Source organism: Pongo pygmaeus, chromosome 12, assembly GCF_028885625.2.
Source record: "Pongo pygmaeus isolate AG05252 chromosome 12, NHGRI_mPonPyg2-v2.0_pri, whole genome shotgun sequence".
Classification (NCBI taxonomy): Eukaryota; Metazoa; Chordata; class Mammalia; order Primates; family Hominidae; genus Pongo; species Pongo pygmaeus.
The window spans coordinates 24,034,614-24,054,046 of record NC_072385.2 but is presented as its reverse complement, the minus strand read 5'-3'; the positions used below and the strand labels follow the sequence as shown (position 1 = coordinate 24,054,046).

Genomic DNA, 19,433 nt, shown 5'->3' with positions numbered 1-19,433 from the left:
GCTCCCACATGCCCGCAGGGAATGGAAACTGGCATTGCCTCCAGGAAGAAACCTCCAGGGCCACCAGGACCAGGGGACCTGCTTCCAAAGCCTGGCTGGGCTTCAACTTCTGAGACCCTGAACCAGCTGTGTAACTTCCTAGAGCTTCCTCTGCTCAACCAGATGATAGTTTGCTCCCTCAGAGACGGTCATGGGCCAGAAGAGATAGACTGTGACTTCGAAGGGGCTTTGTTTCACATGTAAAGTAGCATTAGCATTTTAGGATTCCAGCATTTTAAAAGCCAGAGAAATAGGTAATTTATTTTTCTCTGTGGCTATTTCTGTCTGTCTGCCAACTGCCGAGTGCCACCCCATCCCCGGGTAACCAGTGTTACCGTGGTGCTCTCTAAACAAAACTCCTTTCAAAAGACAATGTTCAATTAGCTGGGCCACAGTTTCTGGACACTAAATTCAAAGAGTGGCAGCCTTTTCCCAATTTATAATGGCAACAACAAAGTCAATTTTTTAGGACTACTTCTAATAACTGTGCACTGGGTAATTTGGACCAAATTCCCAGTTCAGGACAACTTAAAAAGCCGCTCAAAATTTGTGTGTGGGGGGGGTGCGGGGGAGGACATTTTGAACAGCTTTTAAAGTTATATATATACATATTTATTTAATAAATATATGTACATATATATATATTTAAGTCTAATTGAGAGTATTGGGAAGGAAACAAAGCAGTGAAGAATTACAAGGCCAAGATCTGGGAAAAGAAGGCAACTCAGAGACATATGCATGGCATCTGGGACTACGTTTTCTGTAGGGGGTCTGCTGATTCTAGAAGACACTGCAAAGCCCACCAACAGGAAGGCTACCTGGCAAATGTTTTACGCTTTGGGTTGGAGCCCCAGTGGGCTTCACCCTATGAATATGAATGAAACAGAAGTAGATCAGCCCTTAAAGTGACTCAAATCATCTCATTCCCTGCAAGTAGATGAAAGAGATCTGGCTCACTGCATCCCCAGCCACCTGCCAGATGTAAACATAATCCTCACAGAGGAAGATAACTCCATCCTAGACCTGAAATTACTTGTACTCAATTAAAATATTGCCAAGTATGGGAGGAGACAGGACAAAACTAACAAAAAACAAGAGAAACAACAGGCACTAGAAACAGACTCATGGAGGCTCCATATAAGGGACTAACTGAACTTTAAAATAACTATGCTTAATATGTTCAAATATATAAAAGATAAAATAGGTAATTTTGAAAGAGAACTGAAAATATTTTAAAAATTGTTTCTATTCCATTTGTAATGGCATCAATTTTATTTTTTAAATGCAAGGGTGCTACTTCCCCCAGGTAGGTCAACAGATGAGTAACAAGCGAAAAAAAAACCTCTAAGAAACGCAAAAAAGAGGCAGTCATGCTACATTCAAGGATGCTCATCTGACAGTGATAACAATACATTGTGTATGCACCATTCTAATTTCTAGTAGAAAACTTGTTGCTGGTTTATAAGATGCAGTTAAACATAGACACTTCCAGCCTGGGCAACATGGCAAAACCCCGTCTCTACAAAAAATACAAAAATTAGCCAGGCATAGTGGCACACACCTGTAGTCCCAGCTATTTGGGAGGCTGAGGCATGAGAATCGCTTGAGCCCAGGAGGTGGAGGTTGCAGTGAGCCAAGATGGCACCACTACACTCCAGCCTGGGTGACAGAGCGAGACCCTGTCTCAAAACAAACAAACAAACAAAAACAAACAACACAGACACTCCCTGAAACCCAGCAGACCACAATCTTAAAGGAATTTCTGCCTTTGAATAGAGGCCTGCCTCCCTCTTCCCTCGCACATGCCCAGACGCTAGCTCTACCCCCGGCCCAGAGCAGTCATGGCAAACAACAACAACGACAATAATAATAGGCAGCTTCCATCTACTGAGCATTTGTTTTGTGCCAGGCCACTGCTAAGGGCTTTCCACAAATTATCACATTTGATTTTCACAACCCTTTGAGGAGGCTGTGACTATTCTCCCCATCTTATAAATGGAGAAGCTGAGCAAACAAGCATCACAGCCAGGCTGTGAGTCCGGGTCTGCCTGCTCCTGACAGCAGGCTCCCAGGCTGGGACCCTCTCCCTACCTGCAGATTGCTGGAATAATCCCTGGATGCCTGCAGCCAGAGGTGACCTTAGAACTCTCTTCTCCATAAACACTCATTAAACACCAACTATGTACAGGGCCCCAGCCTAGGAAACCTGGTTTTAAGGACCCAGAACCAAGTCTCAGGGAAGTGAGAACACTTTAAGGATCTGAAGTCTGTCCATCTCTTCTCTCTCCTCTTCCTCGTTTCTGGAACGCAGCGTCCAGCACTCAGGGCAGACACAGGGATGGGCTGGGGATGACCCTAGGCCACATGTGCAGGATAGAAGGGGCAGTGCAAAATCCTGTTCTGGCCACCAGATCACTCCTAAGAAAGCTGGGTGGGGGCTGTGGAAGACGCTTCCTTCTGAAGAGATAAGGGCGAGCCCCCACTGTGGCCCAGGTCCCAGGTCCCTTCCTTGGGAGCCAGCACTCAGAGAGGAGCTAAGTACTAGTACCCCCATTTCTAACCTGGGTGCAGGCAGGGAGGCTCGGCCTTCAGACAGGCCTCCCTCACCCCACTGGACACCAATAAATCCTGGATGAGATCTGCAGAGGGCCCAAGGCCCTGGGGCAGTGGAGGGCTCAGGGGCCATGAGGCAGGGCCTGCAGCCAGCCCAGACCTAGGCCATGGTGGCCCCTGCCAGATTAGTGGCGTTACCCGAGTGGTTTGGTTGGGCAGGGTGGTCCCTGGGGCCAGCAAGGTGGCAGTGGAGATATGGTGAAGAGGGGACTAAGGGAGGAAGCAAAGGGCCAGGAAGGGTATAAGAGGGAAGTGGGGTCCGGGGGGAGGCCAGATGAGGACAATGTGGGGGGCGAGGGGCTCAGAGAGGCGCAGGGGGAGGCTTGGCAGGGGGAGGACACACAGGAAGGGGAGTGGGGTTGAACGAGGCCTCTGCCCCGCCCCAGGGTCCAGGCTCCAGCAGGTGGAGAACAGGCTCTTCTTGTGAGGATGCCACCAGCATGGGGGTGAGGGGTGACACCTGGAGGGACCTGCTGGCTCTGCAGCTGCACAGAAGTCCCATGTGATTCTGATAGTGAATGATGGGGGTCGTGAGCAGAAAGGGGTGGAAAGGAGCAGGTAAGGTGGGGCCAGGTAAGCCAGAACTGGGGACAGTCCAGGCCTGGAGGCCAGCCTGGGCTCTGGGGCAAGAGCTACCGAAGTCCTGTGGCCCAGGCTGAATCAAAGGGGAGGACAGGCAGCCTCAGGGTCACCTCACCCTGTCAGGGATTAAGAAGGAAACAGGTGAAGGGGAGGGAGGGGAGAACAGGGCTGTCAGCCCCACTGCTGGATGGGCCACACCCAATACCCAGACTCCACTATGTCCCCAAGCCTTCCTGCCCTCCTAGTCTCTGGAAACCACAGACCCCAGCCCCTCCCCACCCCACTCCCTTAATCCCTGGCAGGGAGCAATTAAGCGAGCTGGGGAAAACTCACCCACAGGGCCCTACAGCTTCAGGGAGGTAACCCGGGGGATGTGGAAGAGCTGAGTCTCCTCAGAGCTGGTGGAGCTGCAGTGTCAAAGACAGAGAGTGAGCATACCCTTCCCCCAGACCCTCAGCCCCGACACAGGGACAAACCCAGAGCCCTGAGGGTTTCTCCTCAGAAGCCCTGTGGGGGATGGGAAAGGTCCCACGAAGCTGCACCCGAATGGATGCAGCAAGAAGGGTAAGGGGCAGACATACAGGAGAACTTCCCGGCTTTGGAGCTCCTCAGAATGTGGCTCTTCAGGGCTTGGTCATGAGCCTCCTCTGCCTGGGAGGTCTCAGGAGGGGCTGTGGCACGGGACCCTGGCGGCTGAAAAGATACCTCCCTGGCCCCTGATGCTGCCTGCAGCCCTGGCAGCCCCTCACCTGAGGCGTTTCCGGATAGGACGGAAGTATTTGGAGGTCTTGACAGCAAAGATGATGCTGGGGATCAGGAAGAAGGTGCACCATGCCAGGCAGAACCAGAAGGCATTCTGCAACAAGGCATGAGTTCGGCTCACCAACCCATGTGGCACCCAGCCTCACCCAGCTGCCTTGTCATCAGAGCCAGGGCAGACGCCATGCCTGGCTTCACACCCTGCTCACCCAGCCCTCCCTGGAGAGCAGGAAGACTTGGGGACTTGGTGGACAAGCCCTGGTGAGCTGGAGCACTCACCCAGGGGTCAGCCGTCATGTCACACAGGATCACACGGCTGTTGTCCAGGGCTCCAGAGAGGGGCTGGCAGGTGGCGATGCGCTGAGTCACCTGTGGCGCCAACATGAGGCAGGTGATGCAGAGACACCCGGACCCACAGGCGCACACCCATATTCAATTCAGGGAGAGTGGTTGACAGGGACACAGAAAGGCCTGGGGACACCACTGGGACCACCGCACACTTGAACACACATGCAGAGAGGCAGGTACAGACAGATGGGGACATACTCCACAGGCTCCTCGCTGGGCCCCTCCCCTTTCCATCTGTTCACCAGCCTGGATTAAGGCCTACTATGACGCAGCACTGTGCGTCAAGCCACAGTGCTTGAAGGCACACGTGTGTGTGCATGCACACACACACACTCACACACACATAGACACACAGACACACTCAGGGTAAAGCCAGACCCCTGTCGCCCTAGTGTGGGGATCCAGACAGCTTGCAGAGGCTGTGTTCAGCAAGGGTCTGCAGCGGGAGGTGGGCTTTGAGGATTGGCCTTGGACAAGCTGGGGAAAGGGCCAGCCCAGGAAAGGACCTGCAGGCCAGGTGTGATGAAACATTTTGGAGAACACCAACCCTGCTCACACTCAGCTCAGGGAAGCGCTGCAGCAGAGGTGGGGTGGGCAGAGCTCAGCCAGCAAGCAGGGGTGCAGATGCCAGGTTTGGGAGTTTGGGTTTGATCCTGAAGGGCTGGGTCACCCCCAAGGGGCTCCGGGGGTGGGGGCGGGGCAAAGCAGGGTGAACAGCTGGTCCGATGGAGCAGGGAATCAGTCATTGCTCTGAGGCCCCACTCACCTCCTCTCTCACCCAGGCCACGTACTGGGAGAAGTAGCCCATCTCCCGGGCCAGGAAACACTCACTCACCTGCAGGAAGGAAAGGAGGTCTGGGCTGTAGGGGTCCCAGAAGCAGCACTGCCCCCCACCCACGCCACCCCCCATGCCTGGCAACTTGGGGACAGGCCCAGCTTTCCTGGGAGCCACAGTGAGAAGCTTGGACTGGAGAAGCCAGGGGTGGAAGCCCCTTCCCTGTCCCACCCACCACTCACATTCCTCAGGATCCTGGTGGCCCAGGCAGGCAGCTCTCCTTTCAGGTAAGAGACATTGGCTAGGACATCTGAGGTCTCCAGCTGGAGGGGACGAGAGCCTCAACTCAGTGTCCCACATTCACGCATCCATTCATTAATTCGACACACACCGCAGCACACTCAGCAGGAGAGGGTTCAGCTCCAACAGACAAGCCAAGGGTGGTGATCCCCCAGGCTCTGCTGCCACCCCCATCTTCCTCCCAACCCCACCTGCAACCTGGGCAGAGCTCTGAGGTGCACAGTGAGATGGGCTCCTACTTCCTCCCCCCCTCTGCAGCCCCCCGCTCCACCATACGTCCCCACCAACAGCAGCCACCTGGAGATTCGGGGCAGAGGACTCCAGGGCCCTGACGCTGAGGTTGAGCTTTGCCTGTGGAGAAGAGATCAGGGCTGGTTAGAGGAGTGGAAGGGAAGGGGAGGGAGGAGAGGGGAGGAAAGTGGAGGGGAGTGGAGGGGAGGGGAGGGGAGAGGAGGGGAACTCTCAGAACTTCCCTCCCCTTTCACCGTCCCCTCTCCAGGTCTCCCCTCCCCCAGGCCCCAGGCTCCCTCGGCCTCCAAACTGACCACAAGGCTCTGCTGGGGGACGACCTTCTCCCGGTGAAGGTTTCTGAGTCCGTGGGCCTCCTCCTGCAGCTGCTGCCCCAGCACAGAATTGTCCTGAAAGGATACAAAAATCAGAACGGCCCCGCCCAGGACCCATCTACCCCTCACCCAGCCTTTCAGTCCGACATACCAAGGGGAAGTGGGAGTGCTGGGCTCAGAGGCAGAAAACCGAGCCCTCCTTAAGCTCCAGGGCCTGATCTTGGTTTGGGGGGCCTAGATCCAAGTTCTAGGTTCACTCTAGCTTGCTGGGTGCCCCTAAGTCAGTCACAGAACATGCCTGAGCTACAGGGGCACCTGCTGAAATTGAGGATGCTCCTGGCTCTGCCCACCCTGTGGGGTTGTTGCGGGGCCTATGGGATGTTTCAAAGAGAACTTTTAAACCCTAAATAGTTATAAATACAAAATGCTATTTTTCCCCTCAAGGGCAACTGCCATGACATCTCATTCATCCCAATGTCCTCACAGCACCTGTCCCAGCAAATCCCACAAGTGGCACACAGAAACACCTGCCCAACTGCGTGAGGCCAGAGAAGTGATTTCATCTGCTCTGAGATGGAGGACAGTCCACCCAACAGATGAAGAACCTCCGGCTCAGAGACACTGCATGTCTTGCCCAAGGCCACACAGCCAATGGGTGGCAGAGCTTGAGTCAGAACTGATGCTGCAAAACCCTCCAGCCCAGCCAGGGGTCAGGAGCCTCAGGCCTCACTGGTGGGGGTCCTCAGTTCCCTGCCTTTGCCCTCACATCCTCCCACCCTTTCCCGCCTCCCAAGCCCCCCGTGGCTCCTGCTGCCCAGTCGGGGCCCTGTTTCCCTCTCACTTGGGCCTGGGCCAGTCCTTGCAGCTCCTGGGCCAGCTGCTCCATGCTGGTCTTCACCACGGGCCTCTGGATCTGCAGGTGGACAGAAGAGGCCAGGAGGGATGAAATCAGCTCCCCTGGGGCCCACGACCACCTGATCCCAGCCTCCAAATCCCCAGTCTTATCAAATATAACCTACACCAGCTAAGTGTATTGTGACATATCAGTCACAGTGAGTTTTCCCTGGAACTGTGAAATATTTCAGACATTTTCCCAGTGAGATAGAAACAACAAGAACAAATAAGGCACCCTCTGGTGTAATTAAGGAAGAGGCAACTTCCCACTGCGTCCTCGGCAGCAATGGGTTCAGGACCATGAACAGCAATACATGCTGTTGGGTTGGGGGAGAGGGTGTCCATTTCCGTGTGACCGGGGTGGTGGCAGGAGGACAGGCCCAGGAGCACATGATCTGGGGACACCTCCACAGGAAGAGGCCCCAGGAAATGTGGAAGAGCCCAGAACTGGGACAAGGCGAGATGCACACCCAGCTCCTCTGTGGGCCCCTTCGTTCCATCACCACCTGCTGAGGAAGCCCTGCTGAGGTGCCCACCGCTGACCTGAACGAGGAAGTCGGGGTAGTGGATGCGCTGAAGCCCACTACTCTGCAGGGCCTCCAGGTCCCGGCGGGCAGCTGAGCTCAGCAGGTCCAGGCTCTGCGTGTCTACTTTCAGGCTCTGCAACTCCTGCCGTAGCTTGTTGGTGTACTGGGAGAGCGGGGACAGGGCGGGAGTCATGCCCAGTTGCTGAGCCAGGACTCCAGAGATGCTCCCCAAAGCGAGGGCGTCACCAGGCGATATGGTTTGGATATTTGTCCCCTCCAAATTTCATGTTGCAATGCGATCCCCGGTGTTGGGGGTGAAGGTGGGCCTGGCGGGAGGTACTAGATCACGGGGGCGGATCCCTCACGTGTGGCTTAGTGCCATTGCCATGGGATGAGTGAGTTTTGCTCAGTTAGTTCACGTGAGACCTGGTTGTGTGAAAGAGCGTGGCACCTCCGCGTTGGCTCTCTCATTCCCTCTCTGCCTATGTGATGCGCTGGCTCCCCTTGGCCTTCGGCCACGAGTGGAAGCTTCCTGAGGCCTCCCCAGAAACGGGTGCCGGTGCCATGCTTCCTGTACAGCCTGCACTTAAACCTCTTTTCTTTATAATTATGCATCCTCAGGTATTGCTTTTTTTTTTTGGTTGGGGGAGGGGACAGGGTCTTGCTCTGTTGCCCAGGCTGGAGGGCAATAGCACAATCACAGCTCACTGCAGCCTAGATCTCCCGGGCTCCAGTGATTCTCCCACCTCAGCCTCTCGAGTAGCTGGGACTACAGGTGCAAGACACCACACCTGGCTTTTTAAAAAATATGGTAGAGAGGGGGTCTCCCCATGTTGCCCAGGCTGGTCTTGGACTCCTAGGCTCAACTAATCCTTCCACCTCAACTTCCCAAACTACTGGGATTACAGGCATGAGCCACCATGCCCAGCCTCAGGTATTCCTTTATAGCAACGCAAGAACAGACTCACACGGCAGGCCCTCAGGGCCCCCTGTCCTGGACACCCCAAGCCCCAGACAGGCTCCCAGTAGGCCCCTGCCCCAAATGCCAAGACCTGGCCTTCCTCCAGTGCCCATCTGGCTTCTGGGCCGAGACACAGACCTTCCCTGGCCACCTGAAATAAAATAGCTCTCTCAGCCCCTCTGTATCCTGTCAGCTGTGTCGAGGCCTTCAAAGCACTTGTTGCTCTGAAATGATCTTATTTGTGGGTTAATTGTTCAATGCTGTCAGCTCCACAAGAGTGGGGCTTTGCCTGCCTATTCCGCCCCAAACCCCCAGCATCTAACTCGGAGGGTCACACATGGTGGGCAGGGGACAAGTTTGTTAGCTGTGTGAATGAATGAATGAATGAATGAATGAATGAATGAATGCACGCAACTGCATTTTCAGGAAAGAGCCTCAGCATTTTCCTACTATCACTGGAAGAGATTTAGAGGTCATAAAATTCAGCCCAGTGTTTAACAGATAAGAAACTGAGGTCAGAGTGGAGCATCCACTTGCCGAGTTTACACAGGTGGTTAGAGACTGCAGCCCAGCTTGGCTCTCCTCCCCTCATCCCTCCAGGCTGCCTTCTCCTGGAGAAGAAAAGGCCTGGTCCTCTCAGGTGGGGGCCTTCGGGCTGTGTCTCAGGCATCAGTGGCAGCAGTTTCAGGAGAAGTGGGAAGGTGGCTGGTGCCCTCCCCATGCTCTGGAAAGCCCTGTGTCCTACTCACGTCTGCCTACCCCTCAGTATCTCCTTTGAGGACGAGGATTCTTACAGCCACATTTGGTACATTGTCAGGTGGCCTCAGAGGACTGCCCAGTGCATCTGAATCCAAAGCCCTGTCTATCCAGACTCTCCTGCCAAGGACCCTCCCCTGCCAAGGACCAGAGCCCAGGACTCCTCTCCTCGAGAGCCATGGCTTCCTGCCAGCAGGGGATGGGGGCTCCTCTGCCCAGGGCCCTGGTTCATCCCTCCCTGGCCAGCCTTCCTCCACAGGGCAGTGTCTCGGCCTAGCACTGGGATATCACCTGCTTGGGGGGCCTCCTGTCTGGTTAAAGATGCGGAAGGAGGAGTGAGCTGCATAACTGTCCCAAGTTGTGCAGTTCAAGGCACAGAGTTGGGACTGGGCCATCCGGCTGTGGTGTCCGTGGGCCGAGGCTGGTTGGTGGATCCAGGGGTTGGAAGGGTTTCCCAGAACGATGCAAAATCAGGAGTTAGCATGCTCTGTGTTTGGGGAGGGAGAGGGGAACCGGGGCCAGGGGATGTGGGTTTCCCCAGCATATGCTTAGGAGCGTGGAAGTCGAGCAGTGAATGTCTTCCAGCTTCTGTGCACCATGAGGAGAGCCCCACTCTCAAAGTCCATCCCTCTTGTGAAACAGCCCTTCCTTGCCTTCATTCTAGAACTGTCTCTTTCCAGCATTGGCAAGTGTCTCCAGTTCTACACACCAAGTTCCAGTAACTCCAGAGGTTACAGGAAGAGGCTTGTTTTTCAGGCTGGGGATGGAATCCTGCCACCACCACCTCCCACCTGTGTGAGCTTGGCAGGCCCTCCACCACTGTTAGCCAGAATCACCACTGCCACGTCCTTCCGCAGCCTCCCCCTCCCAAGTGGAGCATCCCAGCCAATGCCTGTCCTCAGTCAGGACACATGTGCCCCCTCGTCCTCATGCTCACTGTCACCAACCTTTCCTGCTGCCACCTTGGCTGTGCTTGGAGCTGGACATAGCCTTCAGGTGCACATGGACCCACCTACACACTCGGAACCTTCCCCAGAGCTGATAACTGGGCCTCTGCCCTCGGGCACCTTAATCGCTCACACAGACTTCTCAGGTCTCCTAGCTTCAAAGAGACAGTGCCTCCACAGAGGCAAAAAGACCAGAGGAGGGGGATCTGAGGAGGGCTCCTCACAGTTTCCAAAACGTTCTCTCACCTGGCTGATATCCAGGTGCTCCTCCAGGTCATAGGAGTCGTTGAGCTGCAGGACTGTCCAGAGCGCTGCCCCTTCCTTGCACTGCCTGAGGAGGAGTGAGGGGTGCAGACGATGAGCCTTGGGGGTGGCAGGGGGGCTGATGTCCCCTGAGGGACACTGGCCCTCCTCCTTCCTTCCCTGGTCCCCAGCTCTGCCCAGGCTGTCCACTCACTGATAGGCTTGGTGGATGCTGATGTTCATCCTCAGGCCAAGAAGTTGCGACAGGTTCATGGACGGGGGCAGGTTCCCGGGGGTGTCTGCAAACTGGGGATGGGGCAGTGAGAAATGGGCACAGAGTGGGGTGGGGGCAAGGCCACCCTGGTCCCCTAGGGCCTGGCCCTGTGTGGTCTGTGGCACAGCACAGACCAGGTGTAGGAAACATCCCCTCACCCCAGCTCACACCTGGCCTCTAACTCTGGTGACCCCTGGGCCCCAAATCCTTACAGGGGCTCTTCCCACGAATCCCTAGTAGGGGTGCCTAGCCCGATCTTCTGCAGAGAACCTGGTCCAGCATCGCAGCTCACCGGGCACCAGGGTCCCATCTCCCAGACAGTGTTAGGAGATGACAGGGAATGGGTCAGGGTGCCATCTCTCAAGGTCCCTGCCCTGGGGCCTGGGCAGCATCTCAGGGACTCATGGGTGCTCTCTCCCTCCACTATCCACTGGCGGGTTTCTGTCTCTTTCCTTGGCCATGTCTGTCTCACTCCTCCCCTCCCTCTCCCCCTCTTATCCCCCTGACCCCCACTTTCCCCCAACCCTCCTGCTCTGCTGATACCGCCCCCAACCTCCCTCCCCAGGAGGGCCTTCGAGCAGAGACAGGCCTACCTCAAAGAGCTCGCCGTTCTCCCAGCTCCGGCACACCAGCGTCTGCACGTTGCCGCCCACCAGGAAGGTGGCGAACACCAGGAGGATGAGGGGGGCAGCAAAGAGGAAGCTGAGGCCCACACCTCTGGGGAAGGCAAGAGGCAGGACTGAGGGACAGTAGGGACTGGCTACCCTGACCATACCCTCTGTCCCACCCTCACCCCAGGGCCAGCCTGCTCAGCCAGTTGGCCCCAGGACAGAGCCTTTAGAGGAGAGGGGCTTGGAGGACTTGGCCTCCTGGAGAGGAGGGAGAACCCATAATTTCTGACTGTCCCGGCCTCACCTTCACCCCATCCCCACCCTGTCCCTGGTTCCCTGGCTGGCCCTGGCAGCCTAGAGGAGAGAACAGCTGTTTTATTCAAAGAGCCAGGACTAGCCGGGCTCACACCTATAATCCCAGCACTTTGGGAGTTTGAGGTGGGAGGACAGGTTGAGGTGGGAGGATAGCTTGAGTCCAGGAGTATGAGACCAGCCTGGGCAACAGAGTGAGACCCTGTCTCTACAAAATTTTAAAAATTAGCTGGGCGTGGTGGCACACGCCTGTAGTCTCAACTATTTGGGAGGCTGAGGCGTGAGAATAGCTTGAGCCTGGGAGGTTGAGGCTATAGTGAGCCATGATGGTGTCACTGCACTCCATCCTGGGTGACAGGGCAAGACCCTGGCACAACAACAACAAACAAAACAAAAAACAAACAAAACCCAAAGAGCCAAGACTGCTCACTTCTGTGCCTAGGGCCCATGGAGGTGACCTACTCCAGGACCCAGCACTCAAAAGGGTCACCTGGCATGACCAGGCATGACCTGCCGACAGGGCAGAATCCCAGCAGGTCTGAGGAGTAAAGATCTTAGACCAGGGGGCTTGAAGGTTTTATGAGGCAGGCACAGCCCCATGTCAGGCTGTGAGGCTTGGAAAGTAAAACATGGGGTGGATTTCAGCCCCCACTTACCCCTTTAGCCAGGTACTCTTGTTCAGTGAACAGCCTGTACAACCGTATGTGGCAGCCTTGGCCTTAGAGACCATCTAGTCTGGGGTTGGCAAACAGATTCCACCTCTGGTGCTGCTGCCTATTGGTGGTGGGGGCCGCCTGGAAGCTGGGGTAGGGACTCTAGGCTGTGTCTGACTCAGGGGAAGGAGTGCCCATTAGGTGCTACAGTTGCCCCTGCTGTAGGAGGGAAGAGCTCCTTGTTGGCCATTCCTGCTCTGGTTCAACCCCTTTATTCAGATGATGACACTGGCAGCCACACCGGGAGCTATGCCCAGGAGCGAGAGTAATCAGCCAGCCCTATAAGGGGGGACGCTTCCCCTCTCCCGGCCCTTTCTTACGCCATGAGGAAGCGGGCTCCAGCCTCGCCCTTGGCTTCTGGGTGGCTGGGGTCCTCCCTGGCAGACAGGCCCCAGATGCCCAGATTGAGGCCCAGCAGGTTGCAGAGCACCACAAGCAGGACCACGGAGCACAGCACACAGCCCACGATCCACCTGCCACAGAGAGGACATGGGTGTCACTAAGAAAGGAGGTAGCTGGCACCAACAAGGACAGGTGAGGGACATGACGACCGGGTGTGGCCTCTAACCCCAAGGCTGGGGCTTCAGAAATGCAGATACAGACTCTTCCTGAGGCCCTACTGCTCTTGTGTGGTCTCCAGGCTCAGGTTCCGAGGGCACACAGCCTGGTAGGGACTTGGAGGCTTCTGGCGTCAGGGGTCTTGGCTTAAAAATATGCAGAAGCGGCCGGGCTCGGTGCCTAAGGCCTGTAATCCCAGCACTTTGGGAGGCCAAGGCTGGCGGATCACGAGGTCAAGAGATAGAGACAATCCTGGCCAATATGGTGAAACCCTGTCTCTACCAAAAATGCAAAAATTAGCTGGGCGTGGTGGCGCACGCCTGTAGTGCCAGCTACTTGGGAGGCTGAGGCAGGAGAATCACTTGAACCGGGGAGGTGGAGGTTGCAGTGACCCAAGATTGCCCCACTGCACTCCAGCCTGGTGAGAGAGCAAGACACCGTCTCAAAAAAACAACAACAACAAAAACAAAAACAAAAACAAACAAACAAAAAACACAGAGGCTCAGTATAGTCAGGGGCTGATAGGGGCTGGGAAATGGGGCTCAGGGTGTCAGGGTGGCATAGAGGCTGGGCTACCCACCCTACCCCACCCTGCGGGTGCCCAGCACCTGTAGGTCTCGTATCTCTGCACCTCCTGCAGGTAGGGGCGGCTGCTCTCCTCCACCTCCTGCAGTGCCTGGGCCCAGCGGGAAGCTGCCTCCCAGCCCGGGAACGCTTCAGCCAGTGTCCTCACCCCTTCCGGCTGCTGGGCCACTGCCTTCTTCAGCTCTGCCCAAAGTAGCAGGGACTTGTGGGATGCGGAGGGCACCCTGGGGCTCAGGAACAAGACAAGTGGGCAGGAAGAACATCTGGGAACCACAGAGGGAGGACAGTCCCCCGCCACCCCAGTCCTCTCTCAACAAGCCTCCCTGGTAGGGGTGGGGTGGGAAGCCATGCCTGGCAGGTGGCTCTGACCCATGCGGCCTAACCTTGCACCACACTGGACGTCTGCATGGCAGCCAGGGCTGGAAGGGCGTTGAAAGTGTTGTTCTCCTGCAGGAACCAAGTAGGGCTGGGCCTCCCCATCTCTGCCCAGTGTCCCCTCTTGGGAGACCCCAAAGTCACCAGGCCTAGAGGGAGGGCCCCCCTCAGTGCTCCCAGCTTCCCTCTTTTCTCTTGGTTGCTGCTCTCCTCTCCCATCCCCTGGCCCAGTCTGACTCAACTTCCCAAAACGTTGCCTCCCCCGGACCTCTTCTTCCTACCCCTATCCCTCTCCCACCATTGCAGTGAACTCTCAGCCACCCTCCACACAACTGCCAGGTCTAGCTCCTGAAGGTCCAGCTCCAGTCCACCCTTCCAGCCTCAGCTCTGACTTCCTTCCTTCTGGAACCTTCCACTCCAGCCACCCAGCACAGCTGACTCATCATTTCCCCAGCTCCAGGTCCTGGGTCCTGGGCGCTGACTCACAGCACCGCGTCCTCCCCCTTGGCCCATCTCCACCCGGGGGAACCGCCTGCCCTCTGGGCTCAGACTGAGTACTGCTCCCTTGCCACCCCCAGATGCCTGCCACCTTGAAGGTCCCAGCTCTCCCCTCTGAGCACAGATGGTGTGCACACCAAGGATGGTCGTCGGGAGTCCCCTGCCCAGGGTGCTGTGTGGTGGGTGGGGCCCCAAATATTAGGTTCAACTGGGTTCCTGCCCAAAAGGGGGAAACAGAGGCCCTCACTTGGCAGGTGAGGGAGAAATCAGGCAGACCAGGTGGCTCTCACCTCCTGGACCATGCTGGAGAAGTTGGCCTCGGGCACACCCTTCAGCTGGTGCAGGACATGGTCCACAGAGGGCACCTGAAATGGGGGAAGGTGGGTTATGACAAAGTTCATGGAGAGGCCTGAAGGGCATCCCTGAGGGTGGATGCGGGGGGCAGGTGCCTCTGAACCCCAATGTCCTCAAGTGTAAAATGAGGACTGCCATGGCTCTTACTGCCCCTGGCGGCAGCAAGAACTCAAGGAGCTCACACACTTGAAGCTCACGTACAGGGCGTGGCCTGGGGAGCACTCCACCCACTGCCAGGATGACCGGCAGTAACCCTGGGTGGGTGGAGCAAGGGAGGAACATCAGGGCAAGGGGACTGGGAATTTGCCAGATCCCAGGAGCAGCAGGCAGCTAGCTCTCCGTGGCTTTAAGAAGACTCTGTCCTGGGTCTGCACCTGGCTGAAGTCAGCACCCAGCTCCAGGGTGCGGGCCTGGCTCAGGGCCCCTGCACAATCTCCCCGGCACCCGGCCTCCTGCAGCAGCTCAAGGAGGCGGTCTCGGTGTTCCCGGATGGCTGGCTCCAGGTCCTGCTGCCCGGCCTGCAGCTCTACCACTGTAGCATTCAAAGTTTGCAGGTGGTGCACGGAGACCTGCAGGGCTGAAAGACCCACACCTAGCCTGAGCAGGGTCCACCATATGCATCCCCAGACACCTTGCAGGAGGCAGAACTCCCCTCCCCCAGCCAAAGGGACCTGCAAATCATTGACCTCCTGCCTACAATGGAAACTGCCCCAGGGCACGTTAAGCCAGGGGAGGGGGGGCTGGATCCTGGGGTACAGCGATGGGGAAGTCATAGGTGGGGCAGAGGTGGCTCAGGAAATCCAGGGCTAGGTGCAGGTGGGATCGCCCCAGGAGGACACCCGCTGGGCTCCACACTATCCAGGGTGCGGCCCCAGCTCACCCTGGCCCAAACTGCCCACAGCTGCCAGCAAGGGGTACACGGAGCTCCTGAGCTGAGTGTGGATCGCGCTCCCAATGCTCACACCGACACCTGAAGAGCACAGGGCAGTCTGCAGGGTGGGGCCCCAAGAGTGGAGGGTCCCTCCCCATTCCCATCCTGCCTCCCCAGGCCCCACTGGGCTCTGTAGGAGCCGGGGGGTGGAGAGGAGTGAAGGAGGGGGACATGGCTTCTTCCTCCAGCAGCTGAGTGGCGGCCACTCTTGCTCTCCAGCTGGCCTGATCCCCATCTCTACCAGCCTGTTCCCAGGGGGTGTCCAGAATGAGGGAGTGAAAGGCCCCCACCGAGGCACCCGAGCAGAGGCCCTGGAGCTGGCCCACCTGCCAGCCCCCGAGACCCTCACCATCCAGCTCCTCTGAGACTTGCTCCTGGGGCAGGGAGAATTGCTGTGCCACGGCCTGCAGCTCCTAGGCAAACACAAGGCCCTGAGGCAGCCCTTCCTGGTCACCCACAGTCCTTATCCCCATCTCTCCCTGGCCCCTTCCCTGCCCCTATAGCATCCACCCTGAGGGTGGTCGACTCTCAGGCAAGGGCGGGAGAGGAGGCGGCTTTCAGATGCGTTGGTTATGGGCCAGTGAGGGCCCACACGGCTCTGTCCTGCCCGGGCCCAGTGCTCACAGGGGCACATGAGGGTGAGGGGTAACAGTGCTCACTTGGGGGACATCAGAGACCAGGCCCCAGAGGCTGAGCAGGGTCTCAGGCATGGCCTCGATGCTGGGGCCCATCTGTTCATGCGTACGCTGGTTGGTGACAAAGGCACAGACCACGCCAATCCTGTGGGAACGGAGGGAGGAGGAAGGCGCTTGCTGGGTAAGAGGGAGCCTGGAGGCCACAGCCCGCCCCATCCGGGCCCTGGGCAGCGCCTTACAGCAGCAAGAGGGTAGTCAGCAGCAGGAAGACCATGAGGGCCGCGCGCTCACAGGCCAGCGCCTTGTGCTCTGTCTTAACTCGTCCCCCGCAGCGCCGGCGGCAGCGGCAGCAGCAGAAGCAAAGCCCGGCAGTGGGCACCAGCAGCAGGTAGAGGCCCGCGATCACGGCGCACACCACGTAGCCCGCCTGGTACCGCACCACCTGGGCAGGTGGCAGGGCATGAGGGGCGACCCGACCCCCACTGCCCAACCCTGGCTTCTGCCTGAGTCCAGAGGGAAACCAGAAGGGGTGGGAGTGCCGTCGGGGGCATGGCCTGCATCTCGTGGAACCCGTCCCAGAGGTGACCGCATTCTTACTGCTCATCACCATGGTACACAGGAGGAAGCTGAAGTTCAGGAAGTTCCAGCTCCCTGCAAACCTCACTGCCAGTAAATGGCAGAGCTGTGGTTTGCACCCAGGTCTGCGGACTGCAGCACCCACAGAGGAGGGGAGAGGACGCCTGAGCCCCCGCCTGGTGGACACCCAGCGAGGCGGGCTAAGCAGAGCCGAGGCTTTTCTGCTCCCGCCCTGCTGCTCACCCCAGAACTCCCTCCCCCAGCACCTTTCCTGAGTTTGCTCACCTCATTCACCTTCACGGAGGCCAGCTCATTCAGTAGGGCCTTTACCAACTCTACGGGAAAGAGCCAAGCTGAGGATTTGGGGGCAGCCACTGCCCTGCCCCTGTGTCCATCCTCTCCCCACTGCCAGGGCAAAGTGGCTCTGAGGCAGGGCTCCTGCCACCACCATGGCACCCTCGCAGAAGGCTGCATCACCGCAGCCCTGTGCCATCCTGCTCTGACCTCAGCACTGCTCAGGAGGGCGAGCAGAGAGGAGGCTGCACACCTCTCCTCCTGGACCCTACAGGTCAGTCCTGAGACTGGGCAAAGGCAGAGAAGGGGCCTGGCCTGGCAGTTCTTCCCCTCAAGCAGCAAGGGACAGGACGGGGAGGGTCCTTCAGCTACTCCTGGACCACCCAACCCAAGCACCGATAGACTAAGAGGATGTCTGAGTCAGGTCTAATTATTTCCAATGTAACCTCCTCACTTTACAGACAGAGCACCTGAGGCTCAGAGAGGAAATGAGGCCTACCCACAGTCACACAGTAGGTTCTGGAGCCCTCCCCAGATCCTCCGCCTTCTACCCCAGGAAGGTGGCAAGTGCCTGCTGGTAGGTTGGGCATATCCCATGGTAGAGGGGGACAGAGGAAGCTGGGCTGGGGACCCAAATGCTGAGGCCCTCATGGGGGAGGGGCACACTCACCTGAAGGGAAAGGATTGAGCTGCACCACGGAGAGGAAGCGGCGCACGGTGCCATAGAGGGAGTCCAGGAGTCCTGGCGCATGAACTCGAGGGGCCAGCCACCGGGCCCTGGCTGCTGGGGTGAACGTCAGGTGCTCTGCCGGGCCAAGGAACTTGCAGTCTGTGGCCCCTGCTGCCAGCCGACTCAGGGCCAGCCCCAGGCCCAGGCCCAGCAGGGGAGCCAGCAGAGCCAGTGCGTGCCTCATGGGGTCAGGAAGGTAAGGGGCTCAGGCTCAGGAGGGGACAGGCAAGCCCAGGGCAGGCCATGCATCCTTCTCCAGCCTCTGTCCCTCTCTCCACAGCTCTCAAAACCTGCCCGACAGGTTTGGGTTCCTGAGCTACCTGGCCTCCCGCCTCCCTGCCTGCCTCGGAGCATAGGAAGGGCAGGGGTGGAGGCACAGGGTAGGGGCAGGGCCAGGCTGGGACCGCCCTTGGTGGCCACGGGTGGAAGCCTGGACTCCCCACCACCTAGATCCTTGCAGGCAACGGCTGCCTCCAGCTGGGTCCAAAAGGCACCTCAGCAGCTTGGGATCACCTAGAGTGGCCCCATTTCAAATATTCTGTTCCACGCCCAGCCCCAGCAGCCCAGTCTGGGAGCTGGGAAAACAGCTGCTTGGTGAAGCCCTGGTCAAAATGGTCATAAGACCAGACACACAGGGCCAGGACCCAGGCTTCCTCTCCCTGCTTCATCTGGAACCTGCTCTGTCCCTGCAGGTCATGCCTGGTGCCCACTGCCAGGCCAATCCGGAACAGAGGCCTACCCTGACAGGCACGGGCCTTTGGGAGGGTAAATCCCAGAGGTGTGCCCTTTGGCCTGGCCATACGTCATCCAGTCAGCAGTTGAAACAACTGATAGGATATGACCAGAAATGTGTCTGCACAGGTCTGTTTTGTGAACAGCTGTATACCCAATGCCCAGAAAGTCGCCTGTAGCTGAGCAGGTCATGGGGAAATTCACTGAAGGGCTGGAGGATATCAGAAACAGTCCTGAAAGCCACCACTGAGGAACCAGCAAAATGAGCCTCTTACATCACACACCGGGCAGTTGCTAAAGAACATGCTGTGGAAATGTCTCTTGTGACTGAAAAATACTCACATGCACTCATAAGTGCAAATAGCAGATTACAGACCAGCACACGCAGTGAAGGTGTAAAATGGCAATCATTTCCTCAAATAGAAGATTACAGACCAGATGGGAGGCTGAGGAGGGCGGATCACGAGGTCAGGAGATCGAGACCATCCCGGCTAACACGGTGAAACTCCGTCTCTACTAAAAATACAAAAAAAAAAATTAGCCGGGCGTGGTGGCAGGCGCCTGTAGTCCCAGCTACTGGGGAGGCTGAGGCAGGAGAATGGCATGAACCCGGGAGACGGAGCTTGCAGTGAGCTGAGATCGCACCACTGCACTCCAGCCTGGGCGACAGAGAGAGACTCCGTCTCAAAAAAAAAAAAAGATTACAGACCAGTACACACAGTGAAGGTGTAAAACAGCGATCATTTTGCAGTGGAGTTGCCGGCAATTTTTCATTCTCTTTTGCTCACGTGTACTTCCTCATTTCTGTGCACTAAACGTGTGTTACTCATATTTAAATAAGTAATCAAAGTTTGTGAGATTCCATGGCAGCTCCCTACCCCGACTGGGAGCCTTGGAGAGAAGCGCTGGCTCCATGGCTCCCAGGACTCCCAAGCTCAGCCCAGGGCA

The 19,433-nt window shown here is 57.4% G+C and overlaps 1 protein-coding gene across 2 annotated transcripts; it reads right to left on the bottom strand.

The window, feature by feature from the left end:
* Positions 1–1,052: 1,052 nt before the first annotated feature.
* On the bottom strand, positions 1,053–18,366 carry PROM2 (prominin 2). 2 transcript variants are annotated; one of them, XM_054475227.2, is made up of 24 exons: positions 17,694–18,366; positions 17,015–17,064; positions 16,393–16,595; positions 16,178–16,298; positions 15,868–15,931; positions 15,468–15,557; positions 14,962–15,164; positions 14,524–14,598; positions 13,744–13,807; positions 13,384–13,543; positions 12,538–12,690; positions 11,175–11,298; positions 10,522–10,613; positions 10,311–10,395; positions 7,417–7,563; positions 6,821–6,892; positions 5,962–6,054; positions 5,714–5,767; positions 5,359–5,439; positions 5,108–5,176; positions 4,273–4,362; positions 3,984–4,090; positions 3,568–3,641; positions 1,053–3,350 (listed from the first exon to the last, which is right to left on the bottom strand). In XM_054475227.2, exons 1-23 carry the CDS (start codon positions 17,935–17,937, stop codon positions 3,578–3,580), a joined length of 2,505 nt encoding a protein of 834 aa, XP_054331202.1. In that variant the 5' UTR covers positions 17,938–18,366; the 3' UTR covers positions 1,053–3,350; positions 3,568–3,577. The 2 variants fall into 2 exon arrangements, with proteins under 2 accessions (XP_054331202.1, XP_054331203.1); XM_054475228.2 differs by lacking the exon at positions 16,393–16,595 and having other exon boundaries at positions 17,694–17,744.
* Positions 18,367–19,433: the final 1,067 nt, after the last annotated feature.